This window comes from Pocillopora damicornis, chromosome 2 (assembly GCF_964200805.1).
Source record: "Pocillopora damicornis chromosome 2, jaPocDami1.2, whole genome shotgun sequence".
In the NCBI taxonomy this organism is placed as follows: Eukaryota; Metazoa; Cnidaria; class Anthozoa; order Scleractinia; family Pocilloporidae; genus Pocillopora; species Pocillopora damicornis.
The window spans coordinates 17,095,524-17,120,753 of record NC_142671.1 but is presented as its reverse complement, the minus strand read 5'-3'; the positions used below and the strand labels follow the sequence as shown (position 1 = coordinate 17,120,753).

The following is a 25,230-nucleotide window of genomic DNA, read 5'->3' as shown; positions in this document are numbered from 1 at the left end:
AACTGTGTATAAATTTCTCACAAACCTGACAATTGATCAGCTTCTAGTCCAGTTACAAGATCTAATCCGCTGATTACAAAGTAGTCGGCAAATCTTCGGCCACAACCGGAGGAAGACATGTCTTGCACATCAGAAAAAATACCCTCACCTTGGGAAACCAGCCATTTTTTGATGATTACTACCAAAGTAAGTAATCCCCAGATCCCTCTGCGGAAAGGAAGCCTTATTACACGTACACGATGTATAAGGTGAACATTGCCTTGTGGGAAACAGCAGTACACGCGCTTGACACTAAGAAGTGAATCGATAACTCTGTTCGCCAGCGCCGGAAAATGGTATGTTTTGTATGCAAGAGAAATGTATTTACCACGTGAAAGATGCAGAATTTCCTAAGGTAACTCCTCTTTGCTCTTTTCAGGCGTCTGGAGGATACCCTTCTTCCTCAGGAAGTGGACAAGGTTACTCTGGAAACCCACCGCCTGTAATGATGCCCGGTGGTTATCCGGTAAGCTAAGAATGATCAGTTTGATAACAGTTATGAACGTGTAATTTTTATTAAAAAAGTGTTTTCGGATAATTTTAGTTGATTAATAAGACAAGGAAATCTGCAATTTGAGCAGTTTCTATGTACTTTGAAGATAGGGAGATGCAAACAAACTCCAGAAATAGGAGTGAATTTGCAAGACGGAATTGATGAAGAGTGGAAAAAACAGATCTCTTGGGATGAAGGGCTGTAATGTGAAATCCAAGGGAAGATCTCTTGTGCATCAAAGAATTCTCTGTCTTTTCTCCTTTTCACCCCATGCCCTTGTGTGTCTACCCTTTCACTCGTACTACAATATCATTACTTTAGCCATAAGTTCAGAATTAATATAAGGTTGATGGTTGTTTTCAATCTGATGGAAAACCTGATTGTTTACCCTAAGGAATTCATTGGCTAATTTATTTAACTCAATTATCTTATATAAACTTTAGTGGCTGAATTCATCATTAATGGAACACCTCTGGGGAAAAAAATAATCCTGGGGTTTTTCCAATAAATACAAGCCATGTAATTCACTGCTGCTTACCTTTAATTTCATCCAATAAAAAATAATTTAAAAAAATTTTCAATTGCTAAAAGTGCATTTGTGTTTCAAGACAGGAGACTGAGAGGTTTAAATTATTTTGATTTAATTTGCCAAACTGAAGGATCCTGTCACAAAATAACAACAAACGAATGCTATTTGTTCTATTCCTTGCAATGATTATGAGAATAAATACATCAGACAGACCAACCATTAGTTTGGTACATGTTTGAAAGAGCATCAAAAAGCGGTTTTCTTTTGCAAGAAAGAAAATTCAGCTTTATTGGAGCACACTTGTCCAACTAACTATATAATTGGGTGGGATAAGTCTAAAATTATCACCACTAATTGGCATTACCACCAACACCTTTGTCTGGAAGCTTGGCATATTAACTCCACCCACACTCCTTTAAATTGTGATGATGGCAGCTTGCTTCCTGATGCCTATTTAATCTCATTAGGAAAAAGGCAGCTAAATAGTGATTGTGTAAAAGGACCTCTTGTTGTAGTGTTTAGATCACCCCTGATGAAGGCACTAGACAGGAGTGTCAAAATGTTGGATCTATGAATTGTAACTTCTTTGGTTACATTCACTAAATCTGTAAACCAGAGTAGCATCAAACCATGTCTGACTGAGGGGTTTGTTTCCAATTGCAAGCCAAAGGAAACTCTGCAAACAAAGATCATACTTAAAGCAGCTGTGAGTCTGAAAGTGATGTATGAATCAAAAACAATAGAATCAGTCTTGGCTAGATGAAGAAAGGGTTGGATCTTAGCAAGAAAATTTAAGAACAAGTGCTTATCGAAAGTTGATACACAGGATACTATCTTGTAGACTCCTGTTGAAAGTGTTTAGTATTATGCAATTTTGGGTGGTTGCCATTATTAAAAGTCTTTCTGTGACTTTTTGGAAGCTTTCAAGCAAACTCCAGCAGTAAGACCTAAAACATCTTGAGATGTTTTAGAGTTCTTTCAGTCAACTTTTACCTTTAGAAGAAGGTTTTGGTAAAAAAAATCGATATTGCCTTATCATATACCACATTTCCAGCAAAAAAAAAAAAAATTGGGTTTTCAAGAACATGTTGACTCAAATGTCAGTAACAAGTAACCATATATCCTTTCAAAGGACTTTTGTGTGAAAGTCTTGGAGCGGGTTTACGTGTCAGCAAAAAGTTTTGTATAGAAATAAAAGGATCAGTTAAATGATTGGTTCAAAGGAGACTCATATTTAATAATTACTTATCAAAGTCTAACACCAAAGACTCTGTATAAAGCCTGTTTATTCTGAATGGAACTAATGGGCTAACAAGAGGGAAATTGTTTTTCACATTATCCTCTGGCAGGTGCCACCTAGGTAGCCACCTGCTTCAGATCTAATTGAAAGCACTGATTATGCTGAAAATGTTTAATTCGCGAAGTCCAGTCATGGCTATAATCCTAATATGAATCAGTCTGACTTTTCAAAACACATAATGTAGGATAAAATAATTGAAACAAATAAGAGAGTATATTGTAGTCAACTGAAGAACCAATTTCTGAAGGGACAATCTATTTGGCTTGATTGTGGTTAACCATAAGCATTGCATATAATTAAGAAAGTTGAGTGACACTATTTTGCAAACCACATCAGTTTTTAAAAAATGCATTAAAAAGTACAGTAGAGTGCAGTGAAGAACAAAAGACAAATCTTATTGCATGCATTTGCAATTAATCTCTTGCATGCACACATTCTTCTTGTGGCTGTCCAACAACTTGTTCTTAGAGCACAAATCATTCCTTTACATCACCTGTATATCTGTAGGTGATGCAGAACATTTTTACAGCAACGTGTATGTAGAGACGTGAACTCAATGCATTGTATTTGTTTAACAGGTAGCAGGACTACCAATGATGCCACCTGGATATGGTCCCCCCGGAATGCCTCCTTTTCAGCCTGTTGCCATGCCAACTGGTCAGCCAATGGCTTATCCCCCAGGTGGCATGCCTGGAATGCCTTATCCTCAACAACTTCCCCAGCAGACTATGGGGCAGCAAGTGACTGGAACATTTCAACCAATACCAAGTAGTGGTTCACCAGTAGTGATGAGTAAGAATACTATTAGCTTTTTAATAACTTTTTGTTGAGTCCTTTACAAATTGTTTAAAAAATTGTGTCAGATCTTCTTGTGTGTTGCTATTATAGCAATAGTGTATGTAAATTTAAACCAGTGAATCAGTTAGTTAGCTTTCGAGTGAGCTTTTTTTTTTTTTAAGAAATTTCCTGGTGCTTGTATCATGTTCTCAAATCTGTTGAATTCCAACCTCAACAACCAGCCAAGCTGTCCTACAGTTTTTGTCTAAAGTTTTCTATATGAAGATAATTTATTAGAATTATAATCTGAGGCAGACTTGTTGAGGTGTTTTGCATCATGATTTACACAATCCAGAGACACAATTATTTTAAAGGGTCAATCAGTGTTTTTTTCCAGCCTCTCAGTGTGCATGGTTTCAAATTTGTTTGTTTGTCTGCGATTTTCTTAGTGCCTGCTGTTGTGAGACCTATGCAAGTGGCAGCTGAGTCTGGGGGCACCAGCTCCCCTTCAGTAGTCAAACAAATCCAAGAACAAGAAAATAAACCTGCAGACAGCCCAACACAAACCAACAAATCTGAGCAACAACAGAATGAGAAGGAAGAGGTCAAGAAAGAGAAGAAGAAGGTCAAGAAACCAAAACCTCCAAAGGTACAACTGAAAAAATATTATGTGCAAGGCGTGAAATTGTGCCTAACACAGGTGCCAATGTGACTAAATTTTTCACTTTGGCAACCAAATCCTGAAAGTTAGTCGTCAAATTGGCGACTAGAGTGTTTCATCATAGCCTTACCAAGAGATATAGTGAATTAAAAAGATTTGCAGAGATAAATCCACGGCAAACTTCCTCATTAAGTTTGTTGCCAAAATGTAGCACATACATCTCGATCAATAACTAGATGCCATCTTGAATTTAGATGAGCTTTAACATTGCATATCATCCATCCTAGTGTCCACTTTGTCGCACATTAAAGATCTTTTCCCTAACTTAATTTTGGAGGGTCTATCTAGAACGCTGACAGCATAAAGAAAGATTTTGTTTGTCTTTGAAAATGGTGACCAACTTTTTTTGAATTGGCTACTACTTTGAAGAATTTAGGAGCCAAGTGGCTATCAGAAAAAAAAATTAATTTCACGCCCTGAATGTGTAGGTTGGTTATTTCTACAGCCAGGTTACATTTTAGGATGATGGCCACTGTCCCTAGCAAAAGTTATGATAAGATTAATAATTCTATGTAAACTAGAAAGTTACAATTTGTGACCTCTCAGGGAGAAAGGTATACTAATGGCTTTCTGTTAAATGGGTGAAACGCACGGCTACTGAACAGGTAACAAACGGGTAACTTGCCCGTTTGAACAGATGCTATCAAACAGCTGAATGGGTTATCAAGTACTGTGAACAGCTTGTGTAAATTTTCAAACAGGTTACCCAAATGACTGAACAGCTTGTCAACATTTCAACATTTTCAAACAGGTAACCCAAGTGACTGAGTAGCTTGTGAAAATTATCAAATGGGTCACACAAATGACTGAACAGCTTGTGAAAATTTTCAAATGGGTTAACATAACGGATGAACAGGTTTATGATTAATTTTGATCAGCTCATGAAAAACAATTGTCATAAAGGCTGAAGGGTAGGTTATCACTCTGAACTAATGGACAGATCTGGTCTGATCCAGGTTTTGTTGGAACCTCATGTTTAAAGAATGTTCCAATGGATGGTCAACTGTTCTGATGTAACAAAAATATTGACTTCCACAGTTACTATAAAATTGCCTGATGAAGTATTCAAATTTAGTAACTGAGACTTAGTTCCGCATCTTCTATTAAAAGCAAAACTTGAACAACCCTTGAAGGTCAAGTTGTCATTATTTATCTTTGTTGTGTCAAGTGTTTATTGCCACTTTATTGCACAAAAGCACGACTACAACTTTTTTCTAGCAGCTTTGCATGTTGCCAAATTGTTCCCTTTATCTTTTCTTCTGACAGTGAATTCAATGCCGTAAACATCTGTGCACGATTCCATTTCTGGTTTTAATATAGTACAATCTTGTGATATTTGCATAAAGTAGACATGTGTGACAGGTAACACAACACTATCCAATCCATTGTTTCTAAGTGGTCCTATTGACTAACAAAAGAGTTGATGGCAAAAAAGATTTTGTAATATTAACACACAAATAGCTAAAGTTTAGGTGTTTGACTGGCTTCTTTTGAAATGCATTGTTAACATACTTGTGTCTTTGGCATAGATTGTCTAATAATGAATATTATCGCATCAATGGTGAAAAAGTGTTTTCCTTTTACACTCGACTCAAGCTCTAATAAGCCGAATACTGTATAGGGAAAATGCTGGGTATACAGAAAGCTAGAGTGTTTATTGTGTGGGGTTGTCTGAGAAAGATCAGGAAAAAAATCTGTGATTGCCTGTGTACGCACAGTGTTTATGGTCGAAATTTGAGCTAATGAAGTTGGACAAATCTTCTAAATATTAGAACAGATGACTGATGCTGCTTGAATGGAGTTATCTTCAGTGAATGAAACTTTGAACCTTCCAAATAGGTGATACAAGTTGTTTGACAGAAAATAGTCCAAGTTGTTCAAATGGGCTGATGTTTTTCAACGCATGGATGACCAATCCATTTGAACGGGCTGATGTTTTTGATGAACGGATGACCAAGCCATTTGATGGATGCTTCTATTGAATGGATGACCAAAGCCATTCAAACGGATGCAAATTTTTCTGAACAGCTGACAAACAGGTTGTAAATGGAAAGCTGTGTGAAAACAGAAAGCGTCTGGTGTACATTTTGCCGTGAGAGGTCTCATTTTTTTGAGCACTTCTTTTTCAAATAAATGCATATTTCATGTTAGAAGTGTCTTCTTCAGCAGTTCAGTTGTCAGTTTTATTCTGATCTTATTAAACTTTTATGTGGATCGAGATGCACCTTGTGGTCCCACCTGGGGTGAGACATATGTTGATGTGTGGTGGCTTGAACAATTTGATGTTGGCAGTTGTTATGTCAATGCTATTAAACTAGATAATGAGTGCTAAAGATGAAGAAACTATCTCAAGCCTCCTTTAAACCCAGCAATATGTTTTAGCCTCTGGTAGTACAGGTGTTTTATTTTAAGCACCTTTTACATAACACAAGCAATGAAAGTTTAGTGCTACTACATGTAAGCTGGAGTGGTGTGTTGATGAGGGCACTTCCTTCCTACTGTGGCCTGGGCTTGACTCCTGGACCTGGTGTCGTTTGTGGATTGAGTTTGTTTTTGGTTCTTGTCCTTGCTCTAAGAGTTGATCTACAAGTCCTCTGGGTTTCCAGCCTCCACATAATGAATATTCTAAATTCCAATTTTTCTGGGAAACTGTAGGCAAGAAAAGCCACTTTTGTGGAATATCTGCAGCTAACTTCCTAGTATCTCATAATAAAACAGTAAATTGTTATTTTAGGGCTGTTCTTTCAATACTGTAAATTTGAAATTGTAAGTTCTCTTGATATTTGCTATGACTTGTGCGTAGTTCTGAGTGTTGTGTATGTGATTACATTTCAGTGTGTTTGCTTTGTGAAGTGAAGTAACCTCTTTTGTAATCTTACAATTTGCAGAAAAAGACCCCATGGACAGAACACAAGGCTCCTGATGGAAGAACATACTTCTACAATACAGACACCAAAGTGTCCACATGGCAAAAGCCAGCAGAACTCAAGACTCCAGGAGAGGTACATGTAGGGTGTTAATTTGGAGCATGCACATGAACAGTTGTAGTGTAAAACTGCTGGGCAGTGGTATGGATGTATAGGAGCTACATGCATGATGGGAGGCTTGAGGAGGGAAGTTATTCTCTAGGTGGCAAGGAAGTCATCTTTGGAAACCATTCCACAGCACCCCTCCAGGCACCTGTTATGTTTACAATTTTTTCAATCTTATATTTTTTTTCTTAGTTTGGTGATGGATCTGAGACAAATTAAAACTAAAACTTGATAACATCTAGTTTGACCAATTTTTGAATAAACAAAAACCTGAAGTACAGCATACATGCACATGTATATATGAATGTCTTTTAAGACCAAAAGAAAATACTTGTACGCGTTTGTTGAAAATGAATGTGAATGAAGTGAAGTGCTTATTTTTCACTCAGGTATCAATTGCCACACTGCAGTCCCTTAGTCTGTAAATTTATAGATTCAGTTTTGGTTGATTGTTGACAGTTGATCCTTTGACATGTTTCAGGTTCAACTTGACTCCTGTCCTTGGAAAGAGCACAAGTCAGAGGCTGGTAGAATTTATTATCACAACAATGAAACCAAAGAATCAACTTGGACAATCCCAAAGGAACTGGCAGAACTTAAGGGTAAGTTTGGCTACAAGGAATGCACTTATTGATATTTTAACACAAATATATTAGTGGTTAACTTTCATGGGAATTTCAAATGCTTTGTGTTGGAGGAGGTTATGTACATTCTTGTTACAGAGCATGGTGTAATGTGGTTCTTGTACATAATTACCAATGCTGTTTTTAATCTTGTGGCAGAAATAATAAAACAAGAACAAGAACAAGAAGAGTAAGTATTTTGTATGAATTTCTCAATGATGCAAAGTTTGCTTCCTTTACTTGGTTGTTTAGTTATTTTACTTAATGAATATGTACTTTTTCATGTAAGGCATGTTGACACACTTGCAGTATTTCCATTTTTGTCAGCTTTGGGTCACAGAGTAAAGAGATGTTTATCTTTTTTAAAAAGAGTGAAAACGTTAAAAGTACATGTATTTCAAGCATTTTTTCTGAGTTTGTCTGAAAATCCTATTCAGTGATTGCAGGTTTATATTTAGTTTTGAAATCTTCAATACCAACTTTCATGTCTACATAAATGATTTGAACATGCATGAATGACAAAGTTACATTGTAGGAATTGGCAATGACTGGCAAATGTGCATGTCAACTGTTATGCATTCTTTTATTGTTCATTATGAAAAAACTATTTACAAACCACCTTAGAGGTCAAACAGTTTTCAAATATAAGCTGGGCATAGGATGCTACAGAGATAATAGTTTAATTGTGATTACTTTTTTAAACAATCTAGGGAAGAGGAAGTTTCAGAAGAAGAAGATGAAGATGAGAACAAGGAAAGTGATGAAAAAGATGGCAAAAAAGCTGATGAGGGAACTGCCCAAGATTACCCCATGGCAAGGTCAGTTAAAGAAGTGTTTCCTCTGTGAGTGATTTTTTTTTTGTCGTCAAATGGTTTTTATTTATAGTCAACAAGGAGCTATAAAATGTGTCCATATTTGCATTATCAGTCAACTTTGTTGACTGGCAGAGTTAGCGTATCAAATGATGTTGTATCTGTGTGATGATTTAACCATTCTTCCTTTCTGGACCTCACAACACTCTCAGTTTAAAAACAAACAGCAAATTATTTAAGAGTTGATAAAATTAGACATTTGTGATAATCCATTTTGTTTTACTTTGACATAACAGTGCAGTGAATGTAAGTGAAACTCCAGCTGTTGCCACTGTGGAGAAGAAAGAGTATGTTTATGAAACAAAGGAAGAAGCTAAACAAGCTTTCAAAGAACTCCTGAGAGAAAAGGCAAGTTGATATGTTTTCTTGAAAGTAAACAATAAAATTTATGTACATGTGGTAGTTCATGTACATGTGCCAATAATCTTTGAGCCTGTTTAAACCTTAAAGAAATGGGGGTTTCATTTTGAAGCCAAAATGGTAATTTTGCAATTCGATGAGGTAGGGTCTTTGTCCTCTTGCATAAAACAATGTAATGTACATTTTGTACTGTAATTTGGAAGGCTATATTTGTTATCCATTCTATAATTTCCAAGCAGCAAAGTTAAACATGCACATGTTGGCAACATTATGCTCTATTTTACGTGAAGTGCTGATCTTTGTTAATACAACCATGATTTAATATAAATTTTGTCCTTTTAATGGGATGGTTAGGCTATTAAAGAGCATTTCTCAAATTTCAGTTCATTCAGGACACTGTCTATGGCAGTGTCCCATGGTGATAAATTTTTCTATTGGACTGCGCTATGTACAGTAGAGTACAAATAATGTGCAAACAAATTAAAAATATCCTGGATATTGGACAGTTGGTTATTCTGTGCAATGAAAAAACCTGTCTGACAGGTTAATTACTCTTTCATGAGTTGTTTCAAGGGAGGAAAAAATGGACAACATTTTAAATTAGTTGGATAAATAAATAACTTTTTAGATGTTCTAGTGTGAAGTATTGCTTAGCATTTTTACTTGTTGTTAATTTTTTGACTCACCTTACAGCCTCTTTAACTTGTTAAAATACCCAGTAATACTACACACCAAAAATGTATCTTCTGTGCAATATATTTAAACTTTGATACTTGGTAATGTGGTGTTTTTGACTTTACTCCTATGGACAGGAGGTTCCATCTAATTCCACTTGGGATAATGCCATGAGAATGATTGTTAATGATCCCAGATATGGAGCCCTGAAGAAAATGAATGAGAAAAAACAAGCATTCAATGAGTATAAAACAAAAAGAGCCAATGAGGAAAAGGTATCTTATTCCTAACAGTTTCCATACTACATTTATATTTCAATAATATACAGGGTGTATATGCATTATTGACCAAGGGTGAAGTCAACATGGTGGGATATTGGCAGAGTTCTTTTTTTGTGTTTTTATGGACCAAGACAAAGTTGAGGTCCATAAAAACAGAAAAAAGAACAAGGCAGCCAGCCATATCCAGCCATCTTGACCAAAAACGTTTGGTCAATAGAGGATTTATTTTATAGCAAAAATATTGTGCTCTATAGAAAATCAAGAATGAGTGTTTGTAGTACAATAAACCCACAAAAAAATGCTTATTTGTTCTTTGTTTTGACTTTCTTTGGCCACTATTTGTGACTCCTTCTCAACATCCAAAAATTCTGTAAATCATCTCCAAGCCTTTCTTGGGTGGAATCAAAGCTGGTAAACTTCAGCGGGCAAGATAGGCTTGTCTTGTCTGCCAAAGTAGCCCTCACCCCAAACTTGCTTGTTAATACTTGCCAAAGTGGAATTTATTTGGAGAAGGGTAGAGAAATCAATAGCTTTTTTAGTAAGCAGAGTACATGACCTCAGACACCTGTCAGTGAGGATGTTAGGGCTAATTCAAATCACGAGGTACCCATTTCAGAAGGCCTAAAGGTTGAGCCTTATGTATTGGGGGATTTAATTGACGAGCATCTTCTCAAGGCCAGCCTTATCCATTTTACAGTAGCCATGTTGTATGTATTGAGTTGGAGAGAAGTAGTTAGGGAGTATGGTTATTGCCCTAAAATGCAACCCGCCGCTGTGTGGAGGTACCTTAAGATTACCCTAGACAGCTTGCACTAGAAATTGGCAAATCATTACACTTTATAGATACATGTAGCATATCAGTTTATTAAACACTTTGTTATGACAATATACTAAATAAATGAAAAATTGATTAAATCTTTTGCTTGTGTTTCTCATAGGAGGAACAAAGACAAAAAGCAAAACAGGCTCGTGAAGACTTGCGTAGCTTCTTGGAAAAGCATCCTAAGATGCACTCTTCAGTGCGATGGCGCAGGGCAGGGGAATTGTTTGATGGTGAACCAATGTGGGAGGCTGTACATGAAAGAGACAGGAAAGATGTGTTTGAGGATGTAGTGTTCTTCCTGACAAAGAAGGAAAAGGAAGAGGAGAAGGAACAACGAGCACACAACAGAAAGCTGATGTTAACAGTGTACAATTCCATGCCTGGTATCACTTACAGGACCACTTGGACTGAGGTGAGCTTTATGTTCTCCAGCTAGTATTTTATTATCATTATCAATTTTTTGTTATAATTATTTAATAAGTACTTGGACTTGATGAATATTGTTGAATAATTCCCTTAAATTCATCCTGGCAAATATTCAACAGTATTCAGTGAGCCTGAGACAAAGTATTTAATGCATAGGTGCTTTCTAATTCTGTTTAAATATTCATCCTGATGTTGCAACCATTCTGTATCAATTGTTTTGCTTATTTGTATCAAGATAAAGAGCCAGTTTCCACTAGAATTTGTTAAATTAATTTAATTCAACCAGCAGAAACTTCATGTCTTTCTTTTGAAGTGTTACTACAAACTTAATAGCATTTTTGTGCTCTTTGGAATTGTATTTTCTTTATTTCCTTCATCGCTTCCTCTGTACTTATTGGATGTGTGACGAAAAAATTGTTATCAGCACACTTGAAAACAAAACCTTGACGGTGACAAAAATAATCCAAAGATATCCGGCACATCAGTAACAAATTTCCATTTAACACTAGCTTGAGCTAAAGATCATTTTCCCATTTTAAGGGACTTGTTAGGCCCAATAGAACTGGAGATATCTATTTTTTTTAGAAATTGCTGACAGTACCTTATAATTCAAGTTTTAACACTCACCCAGCTTTCTTTCAACAAAGCAACATGGCACTGAATGATCGCTCGCACTAAATGTGGCCGCAAATTCGCATTCTGTCAAGTATGAAATGTTGAGATTTGGTTATGGGCCACTAATGTTTTTACGGTATAATTTTATCAATAAAGTACATGCTAATATTGACACAGAATTGTGCACGTGTCTGAATTTCTTTGACCTTTAAACTCGACAAAGAAGCTTTTAAGTTTTTGGAAGTTTGATCAGACAATTTTTAAAAGACTGAAATGTATCACCTTAACGTCATGTTTTCACCACCAAAAAGTTGAATAACATAACATGCGGGTTATCCACCAGTGCGGTAATCTGTTGACTTTTTTTTTTTGCCATATGCAATAATCAGCCATGCGGGTAAACGGCCGGAAATTACAGTAGTTCATTCCCTCAATTTGATAGTCAAAAGATAAGGACTGGTAGAGTTCTGCTGTATATCTTATTACAATGCAGGGTAGAACAATGTAATAGTTTACATTTTCTTTAATAGTTTCAATTAGAATTTGATTGTATGCTCTACCTCTAGAATATGTACAATTGTTAAGTTGGTGTGTAGAGGATAGAATGTAGCTAAGATAATGGCAGTCCAATTTTTTTTAGTCCTGATTTGAATGAATTTCTCTGAACAGGCCTTGCAGATGCTTAAAGAACACCCAACTTATAAAGATGATGATGAAATTCAAGGTAGCAAAACTTGATTTTCTTATTGAGTTGTGCCATCTTTAATACAGGAGCCACAGAAATATAATACCTAATGGTTTTGATATCATTTGATGTTCAGATTGTGAAAAAGAAGACATGTTGATATCATTTGAGGAGCACATCAGGGCTCTGGAACAAGAGGAAGAAGAGGAGAAGCAAAGAGAGAAGAACAGAGTGAAACGACAGCAAAGAAAAAATAGGGAAGGATTTCTGGTGAGTTAATTTGTGTGGATCAAATTCCACACATTGTTTTGAATTTAAGAAGATTGTATGAATAGCTGCATCTACGATATCAGAAAAGCTGTTTTCTGTCTCAGGTACTGGTATTGAGCTGTTTGAATTGACTGAGGAAGATTTAATATGAGAGATAGTTTGCTCTGTCACATTTAACCCAAGTAAACATACTTAATGAAGCTGTTCCTGATTTTGAAACAACCACAGTTCTTTAAACAAGATGTATTGCTGCTTATGAAAATAATAGTCATGGTATACAATGCAGTTTCTCTTGGGGGGTTTGCTTATAATGCCATATATACATATGAAATCTTTATTTCAAACAATGCAAAAAGAACTCAAAATGTCAAAAGTAACCCCTACTATCCTTTTAATATAAAAGCTAACTTAAATTGCCATTGACAAGAAATTTTGCCTACAGAGAGTTCTTCCTTTCATGGTAATGTGCCAGTTAGTTTCACCTTTTATGGGCAGTTTTATGTTAACTGTTTGTGTTCCTGTTCTCATTATATTGGAGATGAGCTAGCTAGCGTTATGGTGAGCTAGAGCCTAGGTCAATAGGTCTGGGTTTGGGCTACTGGACTCTGGATGAGGGATCTGGGTTTGATTCCAGGCCTTGTTCTTGTGTTACAGTCTTTTGCAAGACACTTTGCCGACACACTGGCTTTCTCCATTGGGGAGTATAAATGGTACTTATGAACTTCAAGGATGATCTGAGGGTAACTTTCCCACCAAGAAAGGGTACAAATTCCACTCTTCTGGTTGCTGCATGTAACAGCAACCAGGAAATGCTGTAACAGGATATGCCATCCCTTTTTATGCTCACTCTGTTTGCTGCAAGCTAGTTGTCTCTATCTACTTGTACATGTACTCTCTCCTTAAATCCCATCATTTATTGGAAGCAACAAACTGACTGTACTTTTCATCTTTCATGTTAGGTTTTGTTAGATGAGTTGCACAAGAGAGGCAAACTTCACTCCATGTCGTTATGGATTGACTTGTATCCAACGATCAGTGCAGATGTTCGCTTTACAAACATGTTAGGTCAACCTGGTGAGACCACTGATTGCTATTTCAGTGTACATTGCAGGAAGCAAAATGAGGGATGAAAGAATGGTCATTAAAAATGTTTTAAAACTTCCACAAACAAATAATAAAAAAAAAAAATAAGAGAGAAACATTCTAGAAATTAAGTTTTTTACTCAACCGATAAACTTAAATGATTTTGTTGCATCTGAATTTATTCATACCACTAATCATCAATTCCTTTCTAATAGGGTCAACTCCTTTAGACCTTTTCAAGTTTTATGTGGAAGACTTGAAAGCCAGATTCAGTGAAGAAAAGAAAATTATAAAAGAAATTTTGAAGGTGAGATCAACAGTCTGCCAATGGTGAGTGTGATTAGAGTTGTCTGAAGTCCTTGGTAAACTACTTTACACCCTAACATCAATATGCATATTCTCCTTACTATTCTCTAAATATTTCTTATTGTACTAGTAAGGAGAATTAATTTTACAATTAAGACCTGAAGTTGATGATAACTTTCTTGATTCTTGTGACTTGCATATCTGATTCAGCAGTGATACTGTAAGTAGAAGTTAGATACTAGTCTCTCTTTTAAGAGATAAAAAGTGAACATTTGTCCTGTCTTTACTTTATGTTGGTTGAATAGGGTGGAGGTTAAAAGCTTGAGCTGTGAAAGGCTTTGTCTTTGCTTGACCAATGGAAAACGATTGTCTAGCTTGTTAACATGTGTATGGGGTTTGGATGGGTCTCTATTGAAGCATTTGTAACAGAGAGCCATGTTTTGCCTACCCAAGTGGCAAAGCAAACAAACTTAAGATTTAATTATTAACTTATCAAATGTCCCATACCTTAAAATAGTTTTTTGTTGCTGGGTTTTTTTCTTTTTTTTTTTGTTTGTTTTTTGCTCTCAGAAACAAAGAATTTAGATTACTAAGAATATTTTAGTTGGGTTCCAAGTACATGTTCATGAAGGTAGACCAAAAACAGATACTTCTTTTCTCAGAATTACATTTCTAATTAAAGAAAATTGAATTTCAGGATCTTGACTTTACAGTTGATATTAACACTGGTTTTAGTGAGTTTAATGACCTTGTCAAACGAGATCTCAGGAGTGATACACTGGATCCTGGAAACATCAAAATGTCATTCAATCATGTAAGTTCAAAGCTTTTTATTTTTACTGCTGCATAAATCTGGACTAGGATCTCTGGTTATCCACAACACCTGTAACAAAATGTTGAGACATCCTTTGTGGTAAAAGTGTAAAAAAGGAGATCATTATGTCAGCAATGTTGTGGTCAAATGTTCAATGTGTTCAGTAAGAAGGACTCTGAATAGTTTGCATATGGGCCCCAGTCAATACGAGCTCTCGTTGTATGGGCCAATTGGTTCCTGAGCAAACCTACATTTTGTTTTTAATATTATATATTATTCTGTGGCAGCTGATTGAAAAAGCTGAAGCAAGAGAGAAAGAACGAATGAAAAAGGAAGAAAGAGAGGTAAAGTTTTTTGAAGGCTTGTACTACTAAATTCTCTATTTTAACTAATTTGGTGAAAAATGACCTAGACATGTTATAGAGAAAATTAATATGTAAAAATTAGGGAAGGCAGCTATTTCCCTGACATCCACAAGCTCTAATTTGGTTTTAACAATTGAGTTGAAAATTTTAATTGACCACTGTAAAGAGTTTAAAGCTGACATTTTGAGTGTTAGCCCTTCACTCTGATGACTTAGTTGCTAACACTAGATTACCTGTTGTACTCTCCCACCGATGCAACACCACAGTTTCTTTAGAAACTTACCCTCTGTTTGTTGTTGCCCACTCACTCACCTACACTGACTGTAGGCCTGGAACAGGTGAAAGGTTACTTAGGGCTACCTTTTTTTTTACCCTTAGCAAAGAAGACGAGAAAGTTCCTTCAAGCAGCTCCTCAAGTCATGTACTCCAGTGATTGAGGCGAATTCTACTTGGGACGAGGTAAAAATTATCTTTTGTTTAAGAGCAATTGCTTGATTACCTACAGGGTGTTTCAAAATTCCATGCCCTTTTTTGAACATGGAGAAAAGAACTGCCTTCTAAACTGTTTGTTTTATGAAACCTAGCAAGTCAATAACCCATGTTTTTCATGGACAATTTCAGTAGCCATTATGTGCCTTTATGTCAGGTGGCTGTAATCAGACACTTGTAATCACCCTGTAAAAGCAGTCAATCATACTAAGTCCCCTCAGCTAAATCCACCCAAACACAGAACTGATTACAATTACAATGGCAACAACCTCTTCCCTAAAAATCTGGGTAATTTCAAAAATGGAGGAATTTTTTACTTCAGACAATGTTCCTAAGGGAGATATTTTTCTCATTGCCAATTTTCACTTATTTCCTCAGTTATTTTTTTGTTTTTGAAATTGCTATAGTTATGATTAATTAGTAACAGGACTTTGTGTCAGCCCATTCTGTCTGTAATTGTACATGTAACTATCATTTTGTACTCCTATTGTGCAGTCAATCAATTCTGTAAATCACTTGTATGATTATAGACCGGATTGGACTCCACTTGGTCCTACCGTAATTTCCGGTCGATTACCCGCGGGTAATCTGTTGATTTTGCATTAAATCCGCGCCACTGCGGGTAATAGGGAGGTGCGGGTTATGTGACAATTTTAAATTCTTCTGGAAGTTGAATTGAAAAAATTTCTCACCTACCTGCGTTTCCACCTCTCAAATGAATTTTATTGTATCAAAAGTGCCACAAAGCGGCACGAAAACATGATGCCAACTCGAGTTTATTTCACGCATAATTAGTTGCGTGACAAACAAATTTTTATCGGCACGCGTGAAAACAAAACCTTGATGGTGACAAAAATAATCCAAGGATATCCGGCGCATCAGTAACAAATTTCCAGTTTTCACTAGCTTGAGCTAAAGAGAATTTTCCCGTTTTAAGGGACTTGTTAGGCCCAGTAGAACAGGAGATATCGATTTTTTTGAGAAATTGCCGACAGTAATTTTAAATCCCAAATGCATCACCAGAATGTTGAAAATAATAGGTGCGAAACTTAACTAATTTCGCGCTGAAAAAGTATTTTAACGACAAATGAACAATGGATATTGCTCATTACGCTCCTACATGCTATAAAAAGGTAACTGACTGAATAAGAATTATAAACCTCGATCATTCGCGATAAGTGTATCCACGAGTCACCAATTAAGTTAAAATGCCTGCTGTGAAACGCCCACGTCACAGTTTTACGTTTGATTATAAGCTTAGAGTAATAACTCTTGCCGATGAAATCGGTAATAGAGCAGCAGCAATAATCAATCAATAAAGTATAAGCTAATATTGACACAGAATTGTGCACATGTCTGAATCGAAAGACTGAAATGTATCGCCTTAATGTCACGTTTTCGCCACCGAAAAAGTTGAATAACAACGTGCGGGTTATCCACCGGTGCGGGTAATCCGTTGACTTTTTTTTTCGCCGTATGCAATAATCGGCCGGTGCGGGTAATCGGCCGTGCGGGTAATCGACCGGAAATTACGGTATTATCTGATTTTTTTAGTTTAGACACTAGCATCCCATTTTTTTATTTTAGATGCTAGTTTCTTTTGATTTTAAACACTTGTGTCCAATTTTAGAGTTTTAGTTTTAGTTTTAGACACATCTGATTTTTATTTTAGACATTTGTGTCTGATCTCTTACTTTGAGCACTAGTGTCCAATTTTACACCCAAGTGTCCAATTTTTTATTTTCAACACCAGAGTCTCATTTTAGACACTACTGTCCAATTTTAGTCACTATTGTCCAAATTTAGACATACAGTAGTGTCCAATTTTAGACACTTCAAAATACTGATTGCAGAATGTGAAAGTGAGATGTAGGTTTTAAGAAAAAGGGCACAAACCATTAAAACACCCTGTAATAACAGGTCATAAAATGAAAGCAAGGAGGATCAAGGTGTTAACCCTTTAAACCCAAAGAGTGACAAGCATAATTATAATTTCTCCTTCCAACATTGCCCCTCAATCACATATTAAGGTCATGAGAATGAAGAAAATGATCACCAACTAAAGAAGCTCTTGATTGTTAAACAAATTCTACTTGTCAGCACCCTAGTAAATGTATAGGGAGCAGTAAGGAGAATATGCTTACTGATGTTAGGGTATAAAGGATTAATCAAGTTGCTTTACAGATTAAGCTTTAACTGTGAAGGGCTTAAGCTTCATAAACATGTGTGGATAAAATGTGAGGACATCTATGTGTGCTGAGCAAAGGGAGCTGTTTTAAAAATACTAGTTTACTCGACCAGCATGTAAAATTTGTAATAGTGTCAAGAATAACGGAAATGTCTTTTTTAAAGGTGAGGGAAAGACTCGAGGAAGATCCTGCATTTGCAGCAGTCACAGTGGAATCTGAACGAATAAGGCTTTTTAATGAACACGTTGGTTCACTTGAGGTAGTGATATCACGACAGGTTGCCTTGAGTAATTCATCTGATCTATCTATCTGGAATGGTGGGAGAAATATTCAATTGATACACAGTTAGCGCACTATTCATCGCATAAGCCTGATTTATACATATAACGTAAGCATAAGTACAAGCAAACACACACAGACCCAATGAACCCGCTAATCACTAATTTCTTTGGCTGAGATTGTGCTATAACTAAATCGTATTCTGTCTGGACGGCTTACAAAGGAGACTAAGCCCTTTGCGCACGCTCTTCACCTCGCGCTCTGACCGCACTTCACGCCGTCTTCACACTTGGCGCACTCTCTGCGCTGCATTCTTCATGTTATCTTTACGCTTCTTCTTAGCGCTTCGCTTCTCGGGCTGGTCTACACATTACTGTTTCGGTGCTACTGTGCGGTTGCTTAATACGCTTTGCTTGCGTTGTCACTTTGTTTTGTAACACACTACTGCTATTAGAGAGACATATTTTTCGTTACTTATTGCCTCAGGACTTTTCAATCAAACAACAACACCTAGCATAGGTAATACATCTTGAGATGTACATGGGGTACTTTTGATTTTGTTTGTTTGAATACGATTTTACCTATAACCGAAAGTACCTTTGTGGTAAGGAAGTACACATACAGACTTGGAAAACTGCGAAGTGTAAAAAGCCCCAAATATTTCTCAATTGTCTCATGCTGGTTCAAGTGACGTCCTTGTTCGTAGCAATTTTTGGCCTACTTATTGCTCTTGTAAATTCATGTATTGATCGTAGCGTCTTTTCCTCGCTTAGTGATTTTTCCATATTATTGAGATCAGGCTTTGATTAACTTCTTACTTGTGACTTGGTTAGGCATGTACCCATAATCATTCAAAATCACACAAAAAAACAAAGAAAGCCAAGAAACATAGGAAAAGGTCAAGATCTCGATCGCCCAGTGGGGTAAGTTATTGCTAAGTGATTGATTGATTTATTGATTGATTGCTTGGTTGATTGATTGATTGACGGACTTGACGGGCTGTATTACTGACCAATTAAGTGACTGCTTTATTACTGGTTTCCACAAACAACCTAGTCCTAGCGTTTATGAAGTTAAGATCCAAAATTAAAAATAACTGTAGTTAGGTCACAAGTAATTAGAAGCACCAGATGAGACCATGAATGAATTGAGGCTTTTCTTATTTTGATTTCGTCTTTTTACATTTATAGGAGTCGTCTCAATCTGAAGAAGAATTTCCCAAAGAAAAAACATCGTCACACAAAAAGAAACGTCACAAGCGGTCACGCTCTAAGTCACCAGAATCCTCCGCTTCCGAATCAGGTTAGTTCAATTCTCAAAAACATGGTTCAGTTTCGGAATATGTAGTCACGTAGTCACAGCAAATTACTTCCTGCTTTGTCAGTCATGTTTCTAAGTATTGTTAACTTCGTTGATTTCAGAACAAGAAAAAGAACCAAGTTCGTCAAAAAAGAAAAAGCATAAGAAGGTGAGATTTGAGCTACCTTATAGACATCTATCTTCATTGAAGTTGACACTCTTTTGACTTGCGTCACAACACACTTGTTCTTCATGCTTTTTTTCCGGGAGGTCCTTGTTTTCTTGTATCTCTTGTCCCAAGAGAACCTAAACAGAGACCTGAACACAGGTTAGCGTAATCGTTTTTCTTTTACTTACTTGCCATTAATCCTTCTTATCATCTCTTTTAGTTACAATATTGTAAAATCTATTAAAGCCAAATCAGAGTTTCAAGGGGCCCAGATTGTAATGACCAGACCTGTCTTGCCTTGTGGTGACTCCTCAGAATAAAAAGTTATTGAACAATTTTCTGTAAACTTTCGTTAAATGTTCATTACCAATGTCTGTTTCGAAAATTGCAGTAAAAAAGATAGGTCACCGTGCTTGTTTAGCAGATAAAATGGGCCAAACTTACCCCATTTATGCGTGTACTGGCACAAATCATGCGCGTCAATCATCGATTCACGTTACATTTTGCTGTAGCTGGAAGTAAGGGTCTTTAAAGCAACACTTAAAAAAAAACTTGATAGGTAGAAAGTGTCGAGATTATGGAACAATATGATGTATAATAGGTGGGAAATCACGCAAATTTAAACGACATCGACTCAAAACGTTCCTCGAGTCGTTCCTTTCAAGGTCATAATTTGCATCCGCGGGTAGCGGGCTTCGTGCTCGCTTTTAGTTTTATCTCTTTTTCCCTTCGAAGAATTTTTTTTAATTTCCCCAATTTAAAGGGGATAAATTGTACACCAAAATTATGCAAAAAAATATAGGTCACCGTGCTCGTTCAAGAGCTGAAGACACTCGTTTCTCTTCAACTGGTCCATGGATTGTAAAACAATGCCGTGTTCTCGGAATGTGCGCGCGCCTATTCACCTGATTACGTGATTTTTATGCGCAATAGAGGATGCGCCGTGCAACACTGAGGAATCATCTTAATTAGTCCCTCACGGCCAAATCGAGCTTCGAGACACAAGGCCAATTTGGCGTCTAGGGTCATTTGGGCTCTTTGCATCGTAAATTGTATTCTTTTGTGTCTTACACGCATCGAGGAAGCACTGAAGGGTCATTTACAAACATAAAAAGTATATCAGTGAGGCCATCCCTTTAGCGTAGAAGTCTGTCGAATTTTCGTGCCACTTTGCAGGAACTTTTGGTGGAAGGTTATGGTTTGTTGTGGTTATTTTATTCCTGCAAGCTCTCTAAGTGACAAAGTTTTGTTTCAATGCTTGCTGTTATCAGCTTTGATAATTCTTTTGTTACTCAAAGCTTTAAAACAGTGTCCATTGTGACGGGATATTTCGTTCTTTTGTTTCAGAAATCAAAGAAGAAGAAACAACGATCGGTAAGTGCTGATGAGAGACAGTAAAACGCAGCTAATGTGAAAAGATGGGTTGAGAGAGCGAACAGCATGTTAATCCTTAACCCCTAAGAGTGACAAGCATCTAATTTCTCCCTACAATACCACTTCTGAATCATGCATTAAGGTAATGAGAATAAAGGAAATGATCACCAACTAAAGAAGCTCTTGGTTATAAAACAAATTCTCCTTATCAGCACCTTAAGAAATGTATGGAGAACAGTAGGGAGAATATGCATTATGATGTTAGGGTGTAAAGGGTAAATCCTTAACCACCTGGTAGAGAAAAGGGTATCCATAGTGCTTTGCGAGCGTAGTTGTTTGCTGTCTTTTTCTATTCTTAACGTCTTCACTATTCTCCTTGCGTTGTTAAATTGTTATTCTTAGCTTGTTTGTTTGTATTTGTGGCTAGGTTTTGCAGCTTGTGAACTTTTTTTAGCTCATTTCCATTTAGATATCTTGTGTGTTTGGTGCCCTATTCCTATCCCGCTCGTGTTTGGGAACAGTTTGAAACACTTCGCGTGCAGAAAGCTTTTTACTAATCTAGTCATAATAACAATGATGAGAATAAGAAAAGAAGAGGTCACAGGTCAAAGACTTGTAGATTTACGAACACCTTTATACCGTCTTCAGTTGGAGTTTATAACGAATCCTGATGTATAAATCATGAACTATATTTTCCAATAGACTTAGAGATATGATACCCTTTTTTATAACACACATTTAGATCACATAGATTAAATCCAATTTAGTAATTCACGTTTTCAATATTATTCAATTTATATATTTATTATTATTTTATTTAATATTTTGTGTACACGTAATTCAGCCCTCCAGCTGCAAGTTGCACTTTTTTAATACACACATACATACATATATACATGCATACACACATTCACATACACATTATCTTGCTAGAATGACTTCAGAATAGTGGGCTTTATGCTTCCCAGACCTAATTCGAACTTTATGCGTGACTAGTGCCAAAGCAAGTGATTCGCATCATAAGAGCAAAGGAGGATTTCCTTTAGGACCATGGGATTATAACAAAGTAGCGCCTCACCTATGTAGCCGTTTCTCAATAAGTCTCTGAACTACCTCTGGCATGAATGTGACATTTTATGTTTACCCTCTTGCCTCACCAGCCCGACGAAGAATCTGAGGGTGAAAGGTACAACAGAGAGAAAGAGGACAAGGAGAAGGAGAGGGACAAGGGCCGCCGAGAGCGTGACAAAGTTCGAGAAAAGGAGGCGGACCGTAGCAGGGAAGGAGAAAGAGAACGAGAACGTGAGAGGGAGAAAGAAAGGGACTACAAAGAGAAAGACCGAGACAGGGACAGAGAAAGAGACAAAGATAGGGATAGGGACAGAGAAAAAGATCTGGATAAGGATAGAGAAGCTGACAAAGGAAAGGACAAGTCCAAGAAATCACAGGATAAGGTGCTGACACCATCACCATCACCTTAGTTCACTATTTCTCAGTCTTTACCATAGGTCATGCGCAGTTATCTTGTGAATCTAACGAGGACTTAAAAGGAGGGAACGGGATTGAGTTTAACAAGTACTTCAACAAGCGGACAGTCAAGATACTTCAAGGGGGAATCACTCTTGAAGCTGAGAGTTACTCGAGCTTTCAGTCTTTCCAAATTTTAAGAATTCCACAGCAAAGTCGCGCGCTTTTTGTGCGACAAAAAAAGGCGACAAGGAATTTAAAACCGAACAAACCAGAAAACATTTCTATAACGATTTTCGCCAGTTCTCCAACCCTCTCACACCTTTCTTCCCCTTTCTTTTTCTCCTCTGATTTTGAACTGAGACACGAGTTAGTCGGGGGCCCTTGGGACAAGATTAATACAGGTTGTTAACCGGTTAAACGGGTTTGAGATCCAGACATTGTTGGTGCCGAGATAAATTCTGTTGAAACGGAGATTTTTCTGTAATTCAATGGGTGATTTATCCCCTCTGATGACTTGAACAAAACATGTTTTTGGAGAAGCGTTTTGAACATCTTTTTTTTAAATTGGTATTATATTATTTGTGAGATTATTCCGTCAAAGTTAAGATAAGTTTATATTTTCAATGAAATGAATTATATTGAGGGCAGTTTATTGATGAGTTGTATTCGTAGCTGCTCGTTGTTCTCCCTCCGACTTGCTTGTAAAAGCTTATAGACGAATTAAAATGTTGTTAAAGTAGTTTTGTGATCTTTCTTTTAGTAAGTTTCGTTTTGTGTTTGGCAAATAGTTTGTAGTAAGTCTTTTCACTTAAAAAACTTATCTCACAATCAGTTGAGGCTTTTAACAAAGCATTAAGTTTACGCATAGTGCTAATTTGCAGTATTTTTTCCCAAAATTTACATTTGTGTGAGGAAAAACCTTTTGGAGGTCATTGAATTGGTTTTTATGCCTGTAAAGAATTACATTTGTCCCTTGTAGTGGAGGTGCGCCAGTAAGATTGGTTTTCCTTTTGGCGGTGTATCTTATTACGTCATTCAACTGGATCACTTGGAGATCACAGCTGAGACCAGGCATAATTTGTAGTCAAACGGCAACTGTGGTGTATCTTGGCAGTACCTTAAAAAATAAACTTGCAATTATTTTCAGAAAGACTCAATTCAGCTAAGTTTGTGTTGCGGCCTGGTTATTTGATGAGAACAGTTCATAAAACTGAGCCTTACTCTGTTAACATATGCCTAGCAATAAGTTTGAAGCATTTATGTAGAGTTAAAACAAGCGATCGGTATATTCAACGTTAGGTAAGTGAGAGACTAAGTCTGGTGGACTGATGGCTGGTTTGCTGTTTTCTCTTCCAGACCGCGTGGGATACTACCTCGAGTGAGAGCGAAAGTGAACTGGAAAGCAGACGAAGAGCCCTGCTGAAGCAACTTGGCGCTGATGGGGACGACCACTAGACTGTGACAACGAAACCAAGTTGAAACGAAAATAGAACTACGATTGGTAGTTTGTTTCTCTCCTCCCTCTCCTCTGAGATGGCGAATCGAAATAATACCTTCTTTAAAGAAATTTGTTCCTTTATTGTCATGCGTTGTTTTCTCTCCTCATTATTTATCCTTTTTTCTTGCTTTAATGTATCATGTCACGTGTTGTCTTTTAATCCCCTATTTGAATTACGATGCTCAGGTCTGCTCTCTTCGAGATTTACCTCTTGAAAAGTCATGTAACATAGGTGTAAAGTAGCAAACGCTTCATCACAATAACACCAGTCTACCCCAAGTCGTTATTCAACGACGTTAAAGATCTATAAGATTTGAACGCTAGTGTTTATCACATGACCTGAACGATGCCGCGTGTGCTTTTTTCGGAGAAGCCATTAAAAAAAAATCGAATCCTTGTATGAGAGCCATATACGGAAGCGGAACCGTCAAAACCGCACAGCCCTTAATGTGGCCCCGCGATTAGGAAAATACAATGAAAAAGTAGGGAAGATAAATAGTGGTGGTCGTAGGATAAAATGTGTATGGACTATGTCAAGCAAGCATTACAAGTTGACTCAGTTAGGTTAAGCCTAATCGCGGCCGGACCCTGTCAATAAGTTCATAATATTTTATATCTTTAATGTTTAATCCAGTTTAAAGCATGCTTTGTTACCTTAATCGTTTATTTCAGTTCGTTGGTGAAAATACTTGGATAACAAGGAAATGTACTTCGTAGAGACCGGTGTAAATGTCACCATACATCATTTGTGGAGACCGTCTCCTCAAAGTAGTTTAAATACCGTATGACATTAGTTGGCGAATGTCCCTGCTCTTCCTGTTAAATAGTTGTGCTAATGATGTACACAAGCGAAGGCTGACTTGTGTGTCACTGAATTAAAACTACGTCAGAAAAACTTCCTATATCCCTTTTCGTACAAACATTGCGGGTCAAGAGCAGGTTTGCTCCATTCGCTCTCACTAAGGGCTAACGCCCAAAACGTCAGCGCTAGAAAAACTTACGGTGGCCAATTGACATCAAATGACACAGAACCGCAGTTTAGAAACCAACCCCTTTGTTTAATAACAGGTCTGCTCGTTTTGCGCTTTAACCTCTAAGAGTGACTGGCATCAAATATCTTCTTACCGTATCACCCCTGAATGAAACATTGAGATCAGGAGAATGAAGGAAATGATCACCGACTGTAGAAGCTCTTGATTGTTAAACAAATTCTCCTTGTTAGCACCTTAGGAAATGTTTAGAGAAGAATATGGAAAATATACATACTGACGTCAGGGTGTAAAGGTTTAAGCCACGTGGGTAGGGATCACGTGCTGTAGAGGTTACCCACGGTGTTCACTCTTCTTTCCCAGTTGGCCAGATGATTGAAATGCG

At 37.0% G+C, this 25,230-nt stretch overlaps 2 protein-coding genes across 2 annotated transcripts in view; one reads left to right on the top strand and one right to left on the bottom strand.

Moving 5' to 3' along the window:
- Window positions 1-207, bottom strand: part of LOC113668718 (DENN domain-containing protein 5B) — a 31,391-nt gene extending 31,184 nt beyond the window's left edge. Inside the window, exon 1 of the mRNA XM_027184676.2 lies at window positions 26-207. Coding sequence (XP_027040477.2) covers window positions 26-119 — 94 coding nt within the window. The 5' untranslated portion in view covers window positions 120-207. The remainder of the gene's footprint in view (window positions 1-25) is intronic.
- Window positions 208-240: 33 nt separating this feature from the next.
- Window positions 241-24,751, top strand: LOC113668859 (pre-mRNA-processing factor 40 homolog B). Its single transcript, XM_089197252.1, has 25 exons — window positions 241-335; window positions 419-505; window positions 2,940-3,153; window positions 3,588-3,787; window positions 6,748-6,861; window positions 7,373-7,493; window positions 7,674-7,704; window positions 8,225-8,332; window positions 8,623-8,734; window positions 9,559-9,696; window positions 10,641-10,937; window positions 12,236-12,290; window positions 12,388-12,521; window positions 13,481-13,595; window positions 13,820-13,911; window positions 14,608-14,724; window positions 15,012-15,068; window positions 15,468-15,548; window positions 17,931-18,026; window positions 18,880-18,969; window positions 19,237-19,348; window positions 19,468-19,514; window positions 20,862-20,888; window positions 22,049-22,342; window positions 23,715-24,751. Exons 1-25 carry the CDS (start codon window positions 333-335, stop codon window positions 23,811-23,813), a joined length of 2,841 nt encoding a protein of 946 aa, XP_089053378.1. The 5' UTR covers window positions 241-332; the 3' UTR covers window positions 23,814-24,751.
- The last annotated feature ends 479 nt before the right edge of the window (window positions 24,752-25,230 follow it).

Bases quoted from the DNA above. Each gene is read 5' to 3' on its own strand.
- LOC113668859 (XM_089197252.1), top strand. The intron at 506-2,939 runs GTAAGCTAAGAA...TTTGTTTAACAG, and splicing joins TGATGCCCGGTGGTTATCCG to GTAGCAGGACTACCAATGAT. The intron at 18,970-19,236 runs GTAAGTTATTGC...TTACATTTATAG, and splicing joins GATCTCGATCGCCCAGTGGG to GAGTCGTCTCAATCTGAAGA.